The 18,791-nt window shown below is 37.8% G+C and overlaps 1 protein-coding gene across 9 annotated transcripts in view; it reads left to right on the top strand.

Annotated features, from left to right (window-relative positions):
- LOC126355928 (dedicator of cytokinesis protein 1) overlaps positions 1-18,791 on the top strand; it is a 452,703-nt gene that overhangs the window by 48,237 nt on the left and 385,675 nt on the right. For all 9 annotated transcript variants that reach the window (XM_050006495.1, XM_050006492.1, XM_050006496.1 and 6 more), the window contains exon 2: positions 13,982-14,162. In XM_050006495.1, coding sequence (XP_049862452.1) covers positions 13,982-14,162 — 181 coding nt within the window. The remainder of the gene's footprint in view (positions 1-13,981; positions 14,163-18,791) is intronic.

The following is an 18,791-nucleotide window of genomic DNA, read 5'->3' as shown; positions in this document are numbered from 1 at the left end:
AAATATGTGACGGATTTATAGATACTAGCACAGCATGGCAGCATCAAGCACAACACTGTGCATCATGGCAGGAGCACATCTGGTCAACGAGTTCGCACCATATTCGCAGAATTTCCCTGGAGCACCTACCAAGACGAAGGTCATATTTGTACAAATGCTCCAAGCTGGGATAATCCATCCATTGGACAACCCCTGGTGTTCACTTTTTCACCTCGTTCACAAGAAAGACAGCTCATGGCTCCTCTGCGATGATAACTGCACGTTAAACAACACAATACATCCACATAGGTACTGTATTCCAAGCATCAGGATTTTCCATCTGCATTACCTGGCTTAAAAGTTTTAAGCATCATAAACTGCTGCAAAACGTACAACCAAATACATTGTTACATCCTGAAGTTGATGGGTATATAAACACTTTGGCCTATTTCAATTTTTATTTACGCCATTGAGACTCGAGCATGACGGACAGCCGTAGCAATGTTTTGTGGATAAAATGCTAAACTGGAGCTTCAGTTTTGCTTTGCATACCTTTGACGACAGTCTGGTGTTTTTTTAGCAAATGTACAGCTACCTGAATGAAAGGTGCAGGTGCAGGAATTGTCTCAGTGACTGCATAATTAGGATGTAGTACGGATTGGAGATAAGCACATTGTCTACGAGGGCTTCTTAAGGACAGACTGTTTCAGCAGGTAGCATTCATCTATTACCAAAGAAGGCAGCAGCTGTATGAGCCTTTTGTAAGCAGATAGACAAGCAGTATTATGGCATTTTCTGAGAACTGTTAACTTTTGCCTTCATCACCTGCCAGCAATGACAGTAATAAAAACTCTGCTGACAGATGCACTTGGAGGAGACGACACCACCTCAAGTGCACCCTGGAGACAGAAAAAGCTTTTCACGATCTGCAGATGCAATGTTTCTCACTCACCTAGTGCCATCTGCGCACCTGGCAGTTGTTGAAGAAGATAGTGAAACAGCAGTAGCTGAAGCTTTACACCAACAAATTTGCCAACATTGGCAACTGTTTAACTTTGTTCCCAATGAGGTGCAATCAGTGCAGCAGCAGTACAGTGGCTATGATAGATCACTGGTTGCAAGTATAACGGGTTATATATATTTCTTAGCACAACGTGAAGCTTGCACTGTGACTGACCGCAGGCTTAAACCTCTGATCTTCTTTTCAGCACTGCTCTGTTTACCTATATTATTAGTATGTTTGTCAGAATTCTTGCCATGCTCTGCATATGAGACATGGTCATTATTTAAGTAATGACAGATTTGATGATGTGGCCCATACTGTTTTAACTGAAACCAGGTGATATTTCGGTGTTAGTAAAAAAGCAGCTGATGGTCAAACATGCATTTATACAAATACAGAGGGATTAGATCTACTTTGTTAGACATTGCACACTCAGCCAATACATTAATGCCAGAAATACAACCCCCCAAGAAGATTGCAGTATTTGTTAGGTCATTATAAAGTAATTTTTATGCCTGAACTATATAAATGACCTTTTGAATACTGTAAAGGATATTTAAAAAATTGTTATCTCGCTGATGGTATAAGCATGTCTTAACCTTGCCAGACAGCCCAGATGACAACTGACCAGACCAACAACTCGTTCAGAGTGAACAGCTCAAGTCTTTGCCATAAAAACTTGCATTATGCAACTTCAAATGACTGAAAATGACTTGCTACTATCATTACTCATGCACTAAAGGAAACAGTGAGTAAAATCCTTTGGGCTCCAGCAGGATAAAATGTTAAGATGGAGTCCACATACAGAACAGCTAATAAAGTAAGGGGATTCCTTTGTCATGGATGGGACAGTTGATTACATTTTTCAGCAGTTGAAAGTTAATATAATACAAATTAGATATGGAAACTAAATTAAAAATCATATGAATAGTTATTTAACCTTCCCTTATTATCTGAATACCAGAAGTTTACAAAATGAGCTGTTAATCGTCTTCTAAACTTTGTCATAGGTGAGGCAGCAAATGGACATAGCATTGAATGTCAACTAACTGTGTGAATTCTGCAGTTACTTTCTTTTGAAAATATAGAAATCACAAGAATGAAACAATTCTGTACATGATGAAATATAAATAAATGTTACATCATTAATAACAGTAACAGAAATTCCTGGTTTGAGTAACATGTAAAATTAGGGAAAGGCAACCGCTCAACTTTATTGGATCAATGTATGGAGCAAAGAAACACATAACAGCTAACAGCATTCACACACAAAACCACACAGTGTCTGTGTGGTTGTGTGTGAATGTGTGTACTGTTGCTAGAAAAAGAGCTAGTGCTCGAAAGCTTGTAGATTGCTGTTTTCTGTTATGTGTTTCTGTGCTCCACACATTGATCTGCAATATGTCAGTGGTTGACTTTGCCATATTTTACACATTACATTAGTAATACTCAATCACAAAAACTGGAGTCAAAGATCGTCATGGGTGGGACAGGGAATTGTTGCAAGTGGGATTCATGTGAAGCAGAATTTTTTTTAAGTTATATTTTATTTACTTGTATCAGTTTTAGCTGCTTCACTTTAAAAAATTCGCCACTATAAATGAACTATACAAGTGACTACTGACCCACTTTTAAAAATGTTTAAATTTCCTGAAAACTCATAATATAAGGCGTTCCTAACATGTTTGATGTCTGGATTTGGGAGAAAAGTAAGAACTTGTTCAAATTCAGTGTATTATACACCAATCTTGTCAACTTGGAACACCTTTGCTGAGTACCGTACAGGTCTTATGCACACAATCTGTATTTCTCCATTTTTTCAACAGCTCTCTGTACAATTGCAGTACCCGCATCCAAGCATACGCTGCTCGTTCAATTCACTGCGTGGTGGGTGGTGGGTGGTGGGGGGTACCCCATACCAGTTCCAGTCGTTCCTTCTCTGTTCCACTCACAAATAGAGTGAGAGAAAAACAATTGCCTATGTGCCTCTGTATGAGCCCTAATTTGTTGTACTTTATCTTCATGGTTCTTATGCACAATGTACATTGGTGGTAGTAGAATTGTGTGGCAGTCAGTTTCAAATGCTGGTTCTCTAAATTTTCTCAGTAGTGTTTCTCGTAACAATGTCAGCTTCCCTGCGGGGATTGCCATTTGAGTTACTGAAGCATGTCCTTAACACTTGCGTATTGTTTGAACCTACCAGTAACAAATCTGAACTGCTTCAATGTCTTCCTGTAATCCAATTTGGTATGGATCCCAAACACTTGAGCACTACTCAAGAATAGGTCGCTCTAGTGTCCTACATGTGGTCTCCTTTACAGATGAACCGCACTTTCCTAGAATTCTCCCAACAATCCAAAGTTGAAATCACCACCGTAACACGTGCTTGTTCAATTTCATATCAGTGCAGCATTATACTCAGATATTAAATGATGTGACTGTGTTGAGCTGACACTACTAATGCTGTATCTGAACATTATAGGTTTGTTTTTCCTATTCATCCACATTAACTTACATTTTTCTACAGTAGAACTAGCTGCCATTCATCACACCAACTAGAAATTTTGTCTAAGTCATCTTGTATCTTCCTACAGTCACACAACTTCAACAGCTTACCGTACACCGGAGCATCATCAGCAAACAACTGCAGATTGCTGCCCATCCTATGTGCAAAATCATTTATGTATATAGAGAAAAAACTGTGGTCTTATCACACTTCCATGGATCACTCTCTATTGAACACCCACCATCAGGGACAATGTACTGGCTTCTGTAACTTAGGAAGTCTTCAAACCACTCACATATCTGTGTACTAATTCTGAATGCTCGTACCTTCCTTAACAGTTGGTGGTGTAGCACCGTGTCAAACGATTTCTGGAAATCTAGAAATATGGACTCTGTCTGTTGCCCTTCATCCATAGTTTGCAGTGGGTCATTCTGCGTCAAATCGTGCAGGTCGTGTCACCCATCATCTCAGATTTTCATGAAACTATAATTATAACACAAGAACTTGTACAAAATCTTTTTGCACTCAGATTAAAACTTTTTTTCATATTGAATTTTAAATGTGATATTCTGATAACAGTACTCCGCACCATGTCAATTCAAAATTGTACTTAACTACATAAACACACATAACTCAGATGTTTATGAAGCTTTTTATTTTGAATTTTTTCATAAGCTAAGAGAAGTACATACTTATCGGACTTATAATTATTTAAGCAGTGAAGTTACAAAGAACTATACAAAAAATTGAATATGTGTCACTTTCCAATTTCTGGAGAAAGTATGCACACATTGAAAAATGCTTTTATTACCTTTCTCCAACCTGGTGGGAATGTATAATTGGTCTTAAATAATTCCCAAGGCAGTACAAATTGTAATAAAATGAAATTATTAATGAGTTTTCTAAGAATGGACACACAAATAAATCTGAAATCGCAATACTTTGTGTTATGATGAAATAAAGTAATTCTAAGAAAGATCATCCATACCTGACACCCACTGCTTCAGATTTTAACAAAACTATTTCTGCTTGTGTTATTTTATGCGTGGCAACAGGCAGTAAAAAATTTATCCACATACTTCATGTAGTTTGAGGGGAAAAAATGGAAATTGCTTACAAATGTAAATGCCGTAACTGAAGTTTGTCATTTGGTTTGCATTACTGCAGGCAATAATAATAATAATAATAATAATAATAATAACAGAAAGTATCAGTTGTATTTTTCCAGATGTCACAGAAGGGACTTACTTTTCAGGAAAAAAAAAAAAAAATTAACAACTATTTTTGACTTACGGCAATCTATAGAAAATCAGCTTAAGCTGCTGTGGTCCAAACAATGATTTTTATATATGTAAAATACTTTCTTTCAGCTCTTACCAGATTTATTTTTACTCAAACTCTGATATTTCTTTTCTTAAAAAAGAAAAAAAGAAGCAGCATGCGGAATTTTGATAGATATTGGATGTTCATTTATCATATATCACATCATTGTCAGAAGATCATTCAAATGAGATTATATAAACTGACAACCTATAGTAAGGCTGTGCCTTGAAAGTACAGAGCCAAAAGTTTTAAATGTAATTGAAACCTTTCATTACACAGATTAACTTTATTTAGGGTGTCAAATTAGTGTCTTTTTCACAATTATTCTATCCACACTAATGTTGATTTAAAATGTAGATGATCATCACTGAAGATTCTTGAAACTATCAGTGAAACTTCTCAAGAGCATCTCTGCTTTTAATCCACTGTGACATATATGTTCTGTTAACTTCATATCTTTTTCATTAAAGTAATACATTCTGCCTAATGATGTTGATTTGGGTACACCAACAGCATGTAAAATGTTTTCTAAAGGCACAAAACAAGAGTCTTCCTTCTCAGGCCAAAAAAATGACACTGCTGGTCCAGGTGGGTGGAGGAAAAAGGAGTAAAGCATCTTCTTATTCTTCATCATCATCATCAGACATTTCTGACAAAGGCAAAGTACCATCTGTCATCATATGCAGCTGCTTCAAAAGAATTTTGTTGAGGACGAGTGCACATCCATTGTGGGGCATTTTTATTGAATGAAAAAAGGCGAGTCCGCATCCATTGTGGGGCATTTTTATTAAATGAAAAAACAAGAAAGGCTTTTCAGCAAAAGTTACTCTTACAATCTCTAAAGAATCACAAGAAAGTGGTTTGTAATGGTGAAAATTCATTAGGTTTTAAGGGAGAGCACCCCAAATCGGGTAAAGTTTTATTTGCATCATCAATACTCTGACTTTTTAGTACTGATTCATAAAATGTCACCTCCGGTTCATTTGTATCACTTTCATTTCTATCACTGACATCAGTTTTCTGTTCACAAATCTTACGATATGTTGCACACAGTTTTTGGCCTGGTTTTACATAGATTCTTTTAGCACCTAATTTTTTACACAAAGATGAGCAAACTGGTCTCAAAGATTTTTTAAACTGTTTACCTGTATTTTTTGAAAGCATCACAAGTTATTTGATGACTTTCAAAAACTTTTAAGTAATAGTATCTGTGATGTCCACATACAGAAGCACTTTCTTGATCTTGTGGAAAGCTTACATTGGATTGCTGCTATATCAAATCTCATTGGTCTTCACTCAGCTCTTCTATTTTTTTTGTAGAGTTTTTACTAAGGTAAAGATTGGCAAATGACACGGTGTTTTTAGTAATTTTCCAACAGTGCATGAATTCACATTTGCCATTGCAATTAACTGAGCACTAATTCACTTAAAACATACTTAATACAAGTGGAATGACAGGGCTGCACCACAGACAGATACGATCTGTCTCACAGAAAGACACAGACCATCTGAGGCCAAATAGACTAAGTGCTGCATGCCAGTTATTCTCAACAATCAATTTCAGCAATTGTTGCATTGTTTTCAAGTCTGTAAAGGTTCCAAGTAAGCTACTGCTGTCTAAGAACAGGTGATTGGCTGAACACAAATCATATATTGTAGCCTTTAAGAAATTACTGAATTAGTGAGTGCATGAACTTACTTAAAATGACCTCTTTCCATCACAGCAAAAAGTATTTTGATTTCAGATGTGTGTGTTAATTAGCAGAAGACTCAATAAAATTTTTATTTCATTTAAAATCTGACAATCTAAGGGTTTTTTAATACCAAAATCAGGTTCCTGGCAGGTTGGAGAAATGTGATGTAAGCACTTTTCCACATCCTCACAATTTTTCTGAAATCGAAAACTGACATGAATTAATATTTTTTAAAAATTTTCTTTATAACTTTACTGCTACAATAACTGGATATCTGTTAACTATATGCCTTTCTTAACTTCTGAAAAAAATTCCAAATCAAAAGCTTCATAAATGCCTGAGTTGTCAGAATATCACTACATTTAAAATTCAATATAAAACAAAGTTGCAGTGTGAGGCCAAAAAGATTTTACAGAAGTTCCTATGTTATAAGTATAAGCAAGTGTGCAAAGTTTTATGAAAGTCTGAGATAGAGGGTTACAAATCCTTGAATTATTGCGTGTTTTTACGTGGAATGTCCCTAGAATACCACGTGAGAAAAGGACAAGCTGAGCTTCGTATGAATGATGCTTTCTAAAACCGTGCTGCTTCATGGACACAAGATTCTTGGTCTCGAGAAAATTTATTATATTCAAACTGAAAAGGTGTTCAAGGATTATGCAGCAAACCAATGTTAGTGATATTGGTCTGTAGTCCTGCAGGGCTCTCCTTTGCCCTTGAGTCATCTGTGCTTTTTTCCAGCCGCTTACGACTTTGCACTGGATGAGAGATTCATGATGAATGCAAGCTAGATAAGAGGCCAGTGCTCTAGGGGAGTGCTTTTTGAAACATTGAATTACCTAGTGAGGTGGCATAGTGCGCTTTTCCTAAAGCAGTCCAGGCAAATGCCAGAATGGTTCCTTTGAAAAGGCACTGCTGTTTTCCTTCCCCATCCTTGATGCAATCTGATCTTGTTCTCCATCTCTAATGACCCTGATGTCAATGGGACATCAAATACAGAAAGTGAATTGGGATTCCATCCAGACTTGGTGACTTATTTGTTTTAAACTCCTTTAGTTCTTCTCTATGCCACAGATACTTATAACTATGCCATCTCTACAGGAGTCAGTCCGAATGGTCAAATGACAGTATGATTGTACTATTCTCTTGCATGAACGATTCCTTGAATGTGAAATTTAAAATTTCAGATTTCATTTCAACTGCCACACCAGCCCGGTCAACAAGAAAAGACCCATTTAATGCTTTTATGTAGGACCAGAATTTTCTCAAGTTCTTTGCCAGATCTTTTGCTAAGGTATGATGGTGATAGTTGTGTGCTTTGTGCATAGATCTTTTCATAGGCTCATAAATCTCTACTAAACTTTGTTTGTCATGTGCATTGTCTTTGAACTGAGAGTGCAATAGCTCCTGTTTCCTGAGCATTTTCTGAATCTCGTTATTATACCGTGGTGGGTCTTTCCCATCCTTTCCTATTACTAGGCACATAATTCCCCAGACCAAGATTTACAATCTGCTTAAACTTTGCCTATAATTCCTCTACATCCATCTTACTGGAGCTAAATGATGTTGGTTCACTGTCAAAGTAAAATGGTAACAGCTGCATATCTGCTTTTTATAGCAGAAACACTCACCGATCCTTCTTAACTGGTTTATAAACTTTCATAACAATAGTTGCTATAATGACATCATGATTGCTAATCCCATCCACTGCAAATAGGCCAGACCTTATTTGTACCTACAGGGTCTAAGATATTTCCATTGCATGTGGACTGCCGAACTAGCTGCACAAAATAAGTTTTCAGAAAACTTGTTCAAATGTACGTTGCATGACTGTCTGTCTGTACCCCATGCAGTGAATCCATAGACAATCTAGTGTATACCTGGTAGGTTAAAGTCGCCTCCAACTAGTATTTCATGATCTGAGTATTTACACACTACTGACCATAGATTTCTATTTAATGACTCCACATATGTCAGAGCAGAATCTGGTGGCATGTAAAAACATCCAATAGTTAACTTGGTTTCACCTAAACCTGTTATACAGGATCAGATAACTTCACTGCCATGCTCAACTTCAACCTCAATAGAAACAATATTTTTGTCAACTGCCTATGGCGTCTAGTCTGTCTTTCTGATATACATTCCATGAGCCACTAAATACCTCAGACCTTTCCTTTTCAGGTTTTAGCCAGCTCTTGGTCCCAAGAATAATTTGAGCATGAGAACTTCCCTGGAGAGCAATAAATTCGGGAACTTTGTTACAAGTACTTCAAAATTTCCTGGTAAAATTGCGACACTTGACTGTCAAGTGTTCATCTGAATACCTCAAACTACTGCCAAAGCTAAAAAACCCTCATGTGCACTTGACGAGTACTCCGCTACACAAGTAGGTGCTTTCTTGGTGTAGTGCACCCTTGACCTATCAAGGGGACACCTACAAATCCCTAACCAATAATGCAGGTCTAGAAATCTGCAGCGAAGACCATCACAGAGACAAGAATCCTTTGGTTTAGACCCTCCATATGGCTCCAGACCAAAATAACCTGATCAACTGTGGGACCAATGATGCAAATTATGAGCTCTGCTTGCATCCCACATGTGAGGCCATCATCCTTCACCACTTCCACCAACCACCTGTATGGACTGAGGATGGCCTTTCGGCCCATGCAACATACGTGTATTTGGTTGATTTCCTTCTTCCAATTTGAAGCTTCACCTAAATAAATATTTTTGGCACCATCTTTTCTACAACTAATTCTGAGCCTGTAACTTCTTTGAGGTTATTTGTCTAAATGATATTGAGAAATGATAGTTGATCACTCATGTTAGAAACTGTAAAGATACATTGGGTCTATGGTGAAAAACTTGATTACAATACGTGGATTTTCTTCCTTGAAAAATACTTCCTTTACTTTCATGTTCGTGTAATGTTTCTGCAACTAATTCTTTCCCAGTTGCTGGATCTACAATAGACAAAACACAGCTGCTAACATGAGTAATGTAGAAGTAAATGCCCTGAGAGTAGGGAAGCAACTTAAATTACTTAATAAAAGCAAGTCTTCTTGTCCAGACTGTATAGCAATTAGGTTCCTTTCAGAGTATGCTGATGCATTAGCTCCATACTTAACAATCATATACAACCGCTCGCTCGACGAAAGATGCGAACCCAGAGACTGGAAAGTTGCACATGTCACACCAATATTCAAGAAAGGTAGTAGGAGTAATCCACTAAATTACAGGCCAATATCGGTAACGTAGATATGCAGCAGGATTCTAGAACATGTATTGCGTTCGAACATTATGAATTTCCTTGAAGAAAACGGTCTATTGACACACAGTCAACATGGGTTTAGAAAACATCGTTCCTGTGAAACACAACTAGCTCTTTATTTACATGAAGTGCCGAGTGCTATTGACAAGGGATTTCAGATCGATTCCGTATTCCTGGATTTCTGGCAGGCTTTTGACGCCGTACAACACAAGCGGCTCATAGTAAAATTGCGTCCTTATGGAATATCGTCTCGGTTATGTGACTGGATTTGCGATTTCCTGTCAGAGAGGTCACCGTTCGTAGTAACTGATGGAAAGTCATCGAGTAAAACAGAAGTGATTTCAGGTGTTCCCCAAGGTAGTGTTATAGGCCCTTCGCTGTTCCTTATCTGTATAAACGATTTGGGAGACAATCTGAGCAGCCGTCTTCGGTTGTTTGCAGATGAAGCTGTTGTTTATCGCCTAATAAAGTCATCAGAAGATCAAAACAGTCTGCAAAACGATTTAGAAAAAAATATCTGAATGATGCGAAAAGTGGCAGTTGACTCTAAATAACGAAAAGTGCCAGGTAATCCACATGAGTACTAAAAGGAACTAATTAAACTTTGGTTACACGATAAATCAGCCTAATCTGAAAGCCGTAAATTCAACTAAATACCTAGGTATTACAAAGACGAACAATGTAAATTGGAAGGAACACACAGAAAATATAGTGGGGAAGGCTAACCAAAGGCTGCATTTGATTAGCCGGACACTTAGAAAATGTAACAGACCTACTAAGGTGACTGCCTACAGTACACTTGTCGGCCCTCTTTTAGACTACTACTGCGTGGTGTGGGACTGACGGAGTACATAGTAGGACTGACGGAATACTTTGAAAAAGTTCAAAGAAAGGCAGCACGTTTTGTATTATCGCGAAATGTGGGAGGGAGTGTCACAGAAATGATAAAGGATTTTTTGAGGTCTGGAAGGAAGTGCCTTCTTTACCCAAGTAAGGATTTTTTGAGGTCTGGAAGGAAGTGCCTTCTTTACCCAAGTAACAGCTTTACCAGGAGACTGGACATTTATATGATCCCATGTGGGAAAGACAGGTTTTAGTTTAAGTCTGTTCTTTCTTATTGTATCAGCTTTGTTCTTGTGATGATCAATTATAAACTTTTCACAGGAGTGTGCCTTTATCATCATGTTTCCCATCTTCTTCTTCTCCTTCTCCTTCTCCTCCCCCTCCCCCCCCCCCCACCCCCCACCCCCCACACCCCCTCCCTCGCTCCTCTCTCTCTCCTTCTTCTTCTACTTTTTATTCTTCTTTATATTTGCTGCGTCTTTGTACAATTTTTCTCAATTTTTTTCTCATGTGCTCAGCTGACATTGTTTTCCAGATTTTCTGAATAAATAAGAAGTCAGTATTAGTGTAAACCATTCAGGCACCAGTTACACCAACTAACATAAATTTAAAATGTCAAGAAGCATTTAGTGGTTTAGATTTTGGTAAAAAAACTGTCACTGGTGGGACATAATTACTTTCAACATTTATACATGGTAATTTAATATTACATGCTGCTTTATGGGTCACTAGATGTTTTCTTGGTTTTCATCACTCCTAACCTAAAATAAACAGAATTACTATAATTGCTGAGACAGTGAGTAAACTTTTTCATGTTTTTTGTCACAGTTGGGACACTAAATGCATAGTTATTTTTATAAATTAGCTGCATATGTAATATTGTACCTCTCTTGGAAACTGAAGTTCGTCCAAAAGATAATACTCCCCACTTTAAACTTAACAATCGAAACAACAACAATGGCTGAAACCTAAATTTAAATAGATGCCAATATAAAAGACAGTGTTGTTGTTCTCCATTCTCATCTACAGAAGTGTCACTTTTGTTTAACTATATTTCCTCAAGAAATTTTGTAATTTCGATAATTTTTTCAGCACAGTAAAATTTAACTTTTGCATATACAGAAAGCTATGTCACAAATTAAATTAAAAATAAAATTTAAATAAACTTCTCACTGTTTCACATAGAATCTCTCAGTACCATTATTTGGCATGTTTTACGCACTAAACACTCTCTCGTTGTATTGACATACTGACAAGGGTGTTGACTTGGTTTAAAAGCCTATAATAGACTGCTAGAAGATGCCAGGAAAGAAATTGAAAGTCCTCAGCTAGTCAAAAGCCTGATAAAAGAAAACCTTACTAGATACTCCTTCAACAGTTTATGAGAAAACTGGGACTCGGAGATCTAAGTTCTGCGTAACTTTAATGATTAATACAAACAGATTTTATTAAGCCAGCATGGTATACAGTTGGATCATAGTGTTCCGTGTAATGTTACATAAATAATTTGTCCAAAATATTAAATAAAAACAGCACATAATTATCAGTGTGAATAGATTACACTAATCATCCAGAACATTATGACCACCAAACTACTATTGATATAAACCTGTCCAGATGATAGCAGCGTCACCTGGCGACGGATAACTTCTAATCAGAGACACACATGTTGCACGTAGTATCAGTGAGCAAGCTGTCTATGTGTAGAATGTGGAAGGTATGCAGTCTCTCCGAGTTTGACCAAGGGCAGATCGTGAGATTGTGATGGCCCAGAGGCTTGGCATGAGCATTTTGGAAACTGCACGACTTGTTGGATGTTCGAGGAGTGCTGTGGAGAGTGTCTTCAACATGTGGTGAAACCGATACGAAACCACATCCAGATGTTACGGGGTTGGATGGCAACTCTTCATTACAGATGTCGGACACTGTAGTCTGCGCAGACTAGTAAAACAGGACTGTGGTGCAGGGCAGGTTACAAGTGTGTCTGAAAACACAGTGCACCAAACACTCCTAACAACGGACCTCCACACCCAGTGACCCATGCATGTTCCGGTGCTGAAATAAGCACATTACCATTGGCACTGGATGTTGGTGCAGTGACAGAGTGTTGCATGGTCTGATGAATCCCAGTACCTTCTTCATCGTGCCAATGGGAAGGCATGAGTCTGTCGACTTCCAGGGGAAGAGCTCATGACACCTGCTCTGTGGGACAGAGACAAGATGGTAGCAGCTCCATTGTGTTCCGGCGACATTCATGTGGGCATCCACGAGTCCAGTAGAGCTTGTTCGAGGCACCGTGATGGCCAAAGAGTATTGCACACTGGTTGCAGGCCATGTACACCCTTCATGACAATCATGTGTTGCAATGGCATGGCAGTGGCATTGTCAACAGGATAATGCACCATGTCACAAGGCCAGGAGTATGATGGAGTGGTTCAAGGAACGCAGTGGCGAATTCAAGTTGGTGTGTTGGTCCCCCAACCCATCAGAGCTGAACCCAGTCGAACACATCTGGGATGTGACAATGTGGGATCAGAGCTCATCGGCCACTCCCCACCAGTGACATACTGAGACCTCATTGCTTCCATGCCATGGCATGTTGCTGTTGTTATCTGTGCCACAGGTGGACATAACAGCCATTAGGTAGGTGGTCATAATGTTCTGGCTGATCAGTGTATATTAAAGTACTGCAGAGAGATAGGACTTCTACTGGGATTAGGGGAATTAAATATTAGTGTGAAACAAAACAACTGCTTGACAATCTGTACATGGGACAACACAGCAATAATTTGTGATTACTTGACTTTTTCCCCATATTTTGGAGTACAGTGTACGTACCTCATGTGCTAGTAGTCTATCTTTTATGAGTTGTGTATCGAATCTGGAAATTCATGGATGTAATAATACATAAAATAAAATGAAGGCAACTATTCACCTATGTGTGGCACATGGAAACACACAAAAGAAAACAGTATATACACTAGCTTTCAAGCCCCTGCTCTTTCTCTAGCAAAAATACACACATCACACACATTCACCCACCAGCAAGTCTTGCCAGAGCGCATCCTGTTGTCAGTAGTTTTATTCTTTTGTAAAGCTTTATACCTTGGGTTTATAGTAGGAAGGGCATGAATGAAAACTGCTACATAACTATGAACCATGCTTTTCCCCAAAAGTATTTCAGATTAGAATGAAGCCTGGTGTGTGTGTGTGTGTGTGTGTGTGTGTGTGTGTATTTTCTATAATAGTTGCTTGTCAGTTGTGGGCTTAAGTTATTATCCAGTGAATTGTTTCTTCTAATCTCATCTTCCATTCTTTCTCATAAAGTGTCCTGAGTAATTTTTGCTTGTAATTTTTTTCAGCCATTCACAACTTCTTTGAAGACAAACCGTATCGCATTAAGCTTTCTGTTGGAGAGACCGTTAATATTTTGGAAGAAAATGGAGAGTGGTATTTTGGATACACAACCAAGAACCGTGCACTGCGCGGAATATTTCCTAAAAACTATATCCATATTAAAGACACGGCCAGCACAAAATTGGGGTGAGTCTATGATAAATTTAACTGTAAAAATCTTAATCATTTGATTTGATTAATTAGTAATAAAATATGCACTTGTACATCAAAATTTTTGATTCTGTAGAGACAAGTGTTTTATTATGACCTTTAATTAAAAGTTGAGCACTCATAAATGAATAAGGTGAACTATGTATTTGACTTTTAAACATAGCTCTCTCAGTTCACAGAGCTCTAATTCTTAATAGTTGAAAGTGTTCACTTAATGCTTAGCTCTCTGCGTAACAAAAATGTGCCAGCATAGCCAAGCACATTAATGCACCACTTCCAGGACATGGTGAGGCAAGCCCGACCTCAATCGAATTTGCTTAATGGTTTAATGATGAGGTGGCCATCCCCAATGTGGTTTTTAGGCATTTTTTCATATCCTACTAAGTGAATGTTGGGCTGGTAACCATGTCCTGCATCAGATACATGTTACACAAACATTTAGAAAATATCCTCACATTTACACGTCAGTTCTATTCTAGATGCAGATAGATGGGAGATGCAGGTAGATGGGGTACACTTTTTCTGTCATAGGGGTGAATAGGAGACTGATTATCTAAGATGTCTGGTCTCCATAAACACACAATTGACAACAGCTGCAGCAGCAGCAGCAGCAGCAGCAGCTTAATGAAAATTATTTCCATATTTTAGGTTGCTAGCGGATTTCTGATCTCTGTTTGTATTCCTCAACATCATCCATCTTTTGCCTGCTTTTGAATTGTTGCATGATGATGCAACTCATTAGTTCTTAATACAATGTAGTGGTATTGTGTCTCATTTGCAAATACACTTTTCCTCAGAGAATCACACACACTTGAATATATTATGACAGTAATTTTTCCTCTAAATTCTGCCATTTCTCAGCTTCAGTTACAGATGTTATATCATAATATTTCTCTGTATTCACAGAACAGCAGTACAGTGTGAGGAACAGCCTGTTTTCTAGCACCCTCAGTGATGTGTCAGATGATTTAGCTAAGATATTTTTTTTTATTTATGTACTCTGTCACCTTTCATAATCCACTTATGGCAACTGATGAGCCAAAATGAAGTTTGAATGATAAGAGTGACTCAGTAATTCTTTGCATCACAGAACTTTGCCAAAAGTAAAGTTGTTTTAAATATCAAACAAAGCATAGTACTCCAAGAGAACTGAATCACATATTTGTATTTCCGTCTCAACGATCACACCTTTGCCTGCTGTGATTGAGATGTTTCAGCTGTTCCCAAGTGCTGCATTGTTGTGCACCTTGCCGAATACCATGTGGTGAAAACTTCTGATGCAGTTTATACGTCTGAATTTTGGACAGGCATGAGATGGTTAGAGGGTTTCATTCTATTCCTTAGAAGACACATTTGTTTGTACAGCCATATGTCATGTTTACAGCAAATCATTAAATGTAATGAGAGCCTGTCAATAGTAATGTTTAATTAGTTCAGTTTTTGGTATGTTCCATGGATCATATTCATGACAACTCATTAAGATGTATAATATGCCAGTAGGCTTACAAATAATGTGTATTTTCTCTCTGAAAACATGGGTACATGCTGGCTATTTACATAACTTGATATTTTTAATTTCAGTCTTCTACAAAATTTGATAAACTGCATTAACTGACCATGCTCTTGGTTCTTAGTTTATACATTATGAATCGAAAAACACATGCTTCTTGTGTAATATTCTACACTATTGTAGAATACTACACCAATGTTGTGTGTTTTTCATTCATAAGTGTGATAAATTTTATCTAGATATATAGAGATATTGTTTACTCAGAAATCCACATATGGAGTAGAGAGAGATGCCAAGTAGAAATGATTGAAAATTGTTTTTAAAACTTTCATTATGTACTGTTGTTGTTGTGGTCTTCAGTCCTGAAACTGGTTTGATGCAGCTCTCCATGCTACTCTATCCTGTGCAAGCTTCTTCGTCTCCCAGTACCTACTGCAACCTACATCCTTCTGAATCTGCTTAGTGTAGTCATCTCTTGGTCTCCCTCTACGATTTTTACCCTCCATGCTGCCCTCCAATACTAAATTGGTGATCCCTTGATGCCTCAGAACATGTCCTACCAACTGATCCCTTCTTCTGGTCAAGTTGTGCCACAAACTTATCTTCTCCCCAATCCTATTCAATACTTCCTCATTAGTTATGTGATCTACCCATATAATCTTCAGCATTCTTCTGTAGCATGACATTTCGAAAGCTTCTATTCTCTTCTTGTCCAAACTATTTATCGTCCATGATTCACTTCCATACATGGCTACACTCCATACAAATACTTTCAGAAATGACTTCCTGACACTTAAATCTATACTCGATGTTAACAAATTTCTCTTCTTCAGAAACGCTTTCCTTGCCATTGCCAGCCTAAATTTTATATCCTCTTTGCTTTGACTATCATCAGTTATTTTGCTTCCCAAATAGCAAAATTCCTTTACTAATTTAAGTGTCTCATTTCCTAATCTAATTCCCTCAGCATCACCCGACTTAATTCGACTACATTCCACTATCCTTGTTTTGTTTATGTTTATGTTCATCTTATATGCTCCTTTCAAGACACTGTCCATTCTGTTCAACTGCTCTTCCAAGTCCTTTGCTGTCTCTGACAGAATTACTATGTCATCGGCGAACCTCAAAATTTTTATTTCTTCTCCGTGGATTTTAATACCTACTCCGAATTTTTCTTTTGTTTCCTTCACTGCTTGCTCAATATACAGATTGAATAACAGCGGGGATAGACTACAGCACTGTCTCACTCCCTTCCCAACCACTGCTTCCCTTTCATGTCCCTTGACTCTTATAACTGCCATTTGGTTTCTGTAAAAATTATAAATAGCTTTTCGCTCCCTGTATTTTACCCCTGCCACCTTCAGAATTTGAAAGAGAGTATTCCAGTCAACATTGTCAAAAGCTTTCTCTAAGTCTACAAATGCTAGAAACATAGGTTTGCCCTTCCTTTATCTAGCTTCTAAGATAAGTCGTAGAGTCAGTATTGCCTCACGAGTTCCAACATTTCTACGGAATCCAAACTGATCTTCCCCGAGGTCGGCTTCTACTAGTTTTTCCATTTGTCTGTAAAGAACTCGCGTTAGTATTTTGCAGCTGTGACTTATTAAACTGATAGTTCGGTAATTTTCACATCTGTCAACACCTGCTTTCTTTGGGATTGGAATTATTATATTCTTCTTGAAGTCTGAGGGTATTTCGCCTGTCTCATACATCTTGCTCACCAGATGGTAGAGTTTTGTCAGGACTGGCTCTCCCAAGGTCGTCAGTAGTTCCAATGGAATGTTGTCTACTCCAGGGGCCTTGTTTCGACTCAGGTCTTTAAGTGCTCTGTCAAACTCTTCACGCAGTATCGTATCTCCCATTTTATCTTCATCTACATCTTCTTCCATTTCCATAATATTGTCCTCAAGTACATCGCCCTTGTATAGACCCTCTATATACTCCTTCCACCTTTCTGCTTTCCCTTTTTTGGTTAGAACTGGGTTTCCATCTGAGCTCTTAATATTCATACAAGTGGTCCTCTTTTCTCCAAAGGTCTCTTTAATTTTCCTGTGGGCAGTATCTATCTTACCCCTCTTGAGATAAGCCTCTACATCCTTACATTTGTCCTCTAGCCATCCCTGCTTAGCCATTTTGCACTTCCTGTCTATGTCATTTTTGAGACATTTGTATTCCTTTTTACCTGCTTCATTTACTGCATTTTTATATTTTCTCCTTTCATCAATTAAATTCAATATTTCTTCTGTTAACCAAGGATTTCTACTAGCCCATGTCTTTTTACCTACTTGATCCTCTGCTGCCTTCACTACTTCATGCCTCAAAGCTACCCATTCTTCTTCTATTGTATTTCTTTCCCCCATTCCTGTCAATTGCTCCCTTATGCTCTCCTTGAAAATCCGTACAACCTCTGGTTCTTTTAGTTTATCCAGGTCCCATCTCTTTAAATTCCCACCTTTTTGCAGTTTCTTCAGTTTTAATCTACTTATGTACTAGCAGCTCTAATTCACAAGGGAAGTGATCAAATATTTTTATAGCTGTATACTTTTCTCAGCAAAAGTAAGATTAAGTTGCAGCTAATAGAGACTGTTTTTGTTCTTAGCATTACATTAATGGATGGTGCTTTTATATTGGATTTGTGCTTGGTTTTTCACAGTAAACATTTGTGACACAGTAAATCTATTGTGAGGCTATTGTTAGTTTGCATAATTTTGTAAGCAGTTGCTGACAAGAAGTTAGAGGATGAACATCAAGTATTATCCTTATAACATGTTTCTCTGCAATAAATGCTTTGTGTATATGTGTAGAATTGCATGAGAAAAATATTCTGTATGTCATAAATGAATGAATGTTTGCAAAGTAAACCAATTTACAAATACTTTCTTCACAAGAATCAGCACTTACTTACAGAACGAATGACGGTGAAATGTAGATCGTATGTTCAGTGGAGAGGTCCATGTGGAAACCCAATTGTGACTGACCAAGAATCGTATATTGGTGAATATGAAAGAGGCCAATAGTGATTAATACCTGTCCTGCTACTTTCCTTAAACAGGTGTCTAACAATTCCATTCTTTCAGGAGAAATGGTTTGTGAAA

The sequence above is a fragment of the Schistocerca gregaria genome, chromosome 3 (assembly GCF_023897955.1).
Source record: "Schistocerca gregaria isolate iqSchGreg1 chromosome 3, iqSchGreg1.2, whole genome shotgun sequence".
Taxonomy (NCBI): domain Eukaryota; kingdom Metazoa; phylum Arthropoda; class Insecta; order Orthoptera; family Acrididae; genus Schistocerca; species Schistocerca gregaria.
Note: the sequence above shows the minus strand (reverse complement) of the source record. Positions and strands in the feature narration are given on the sequence as shown.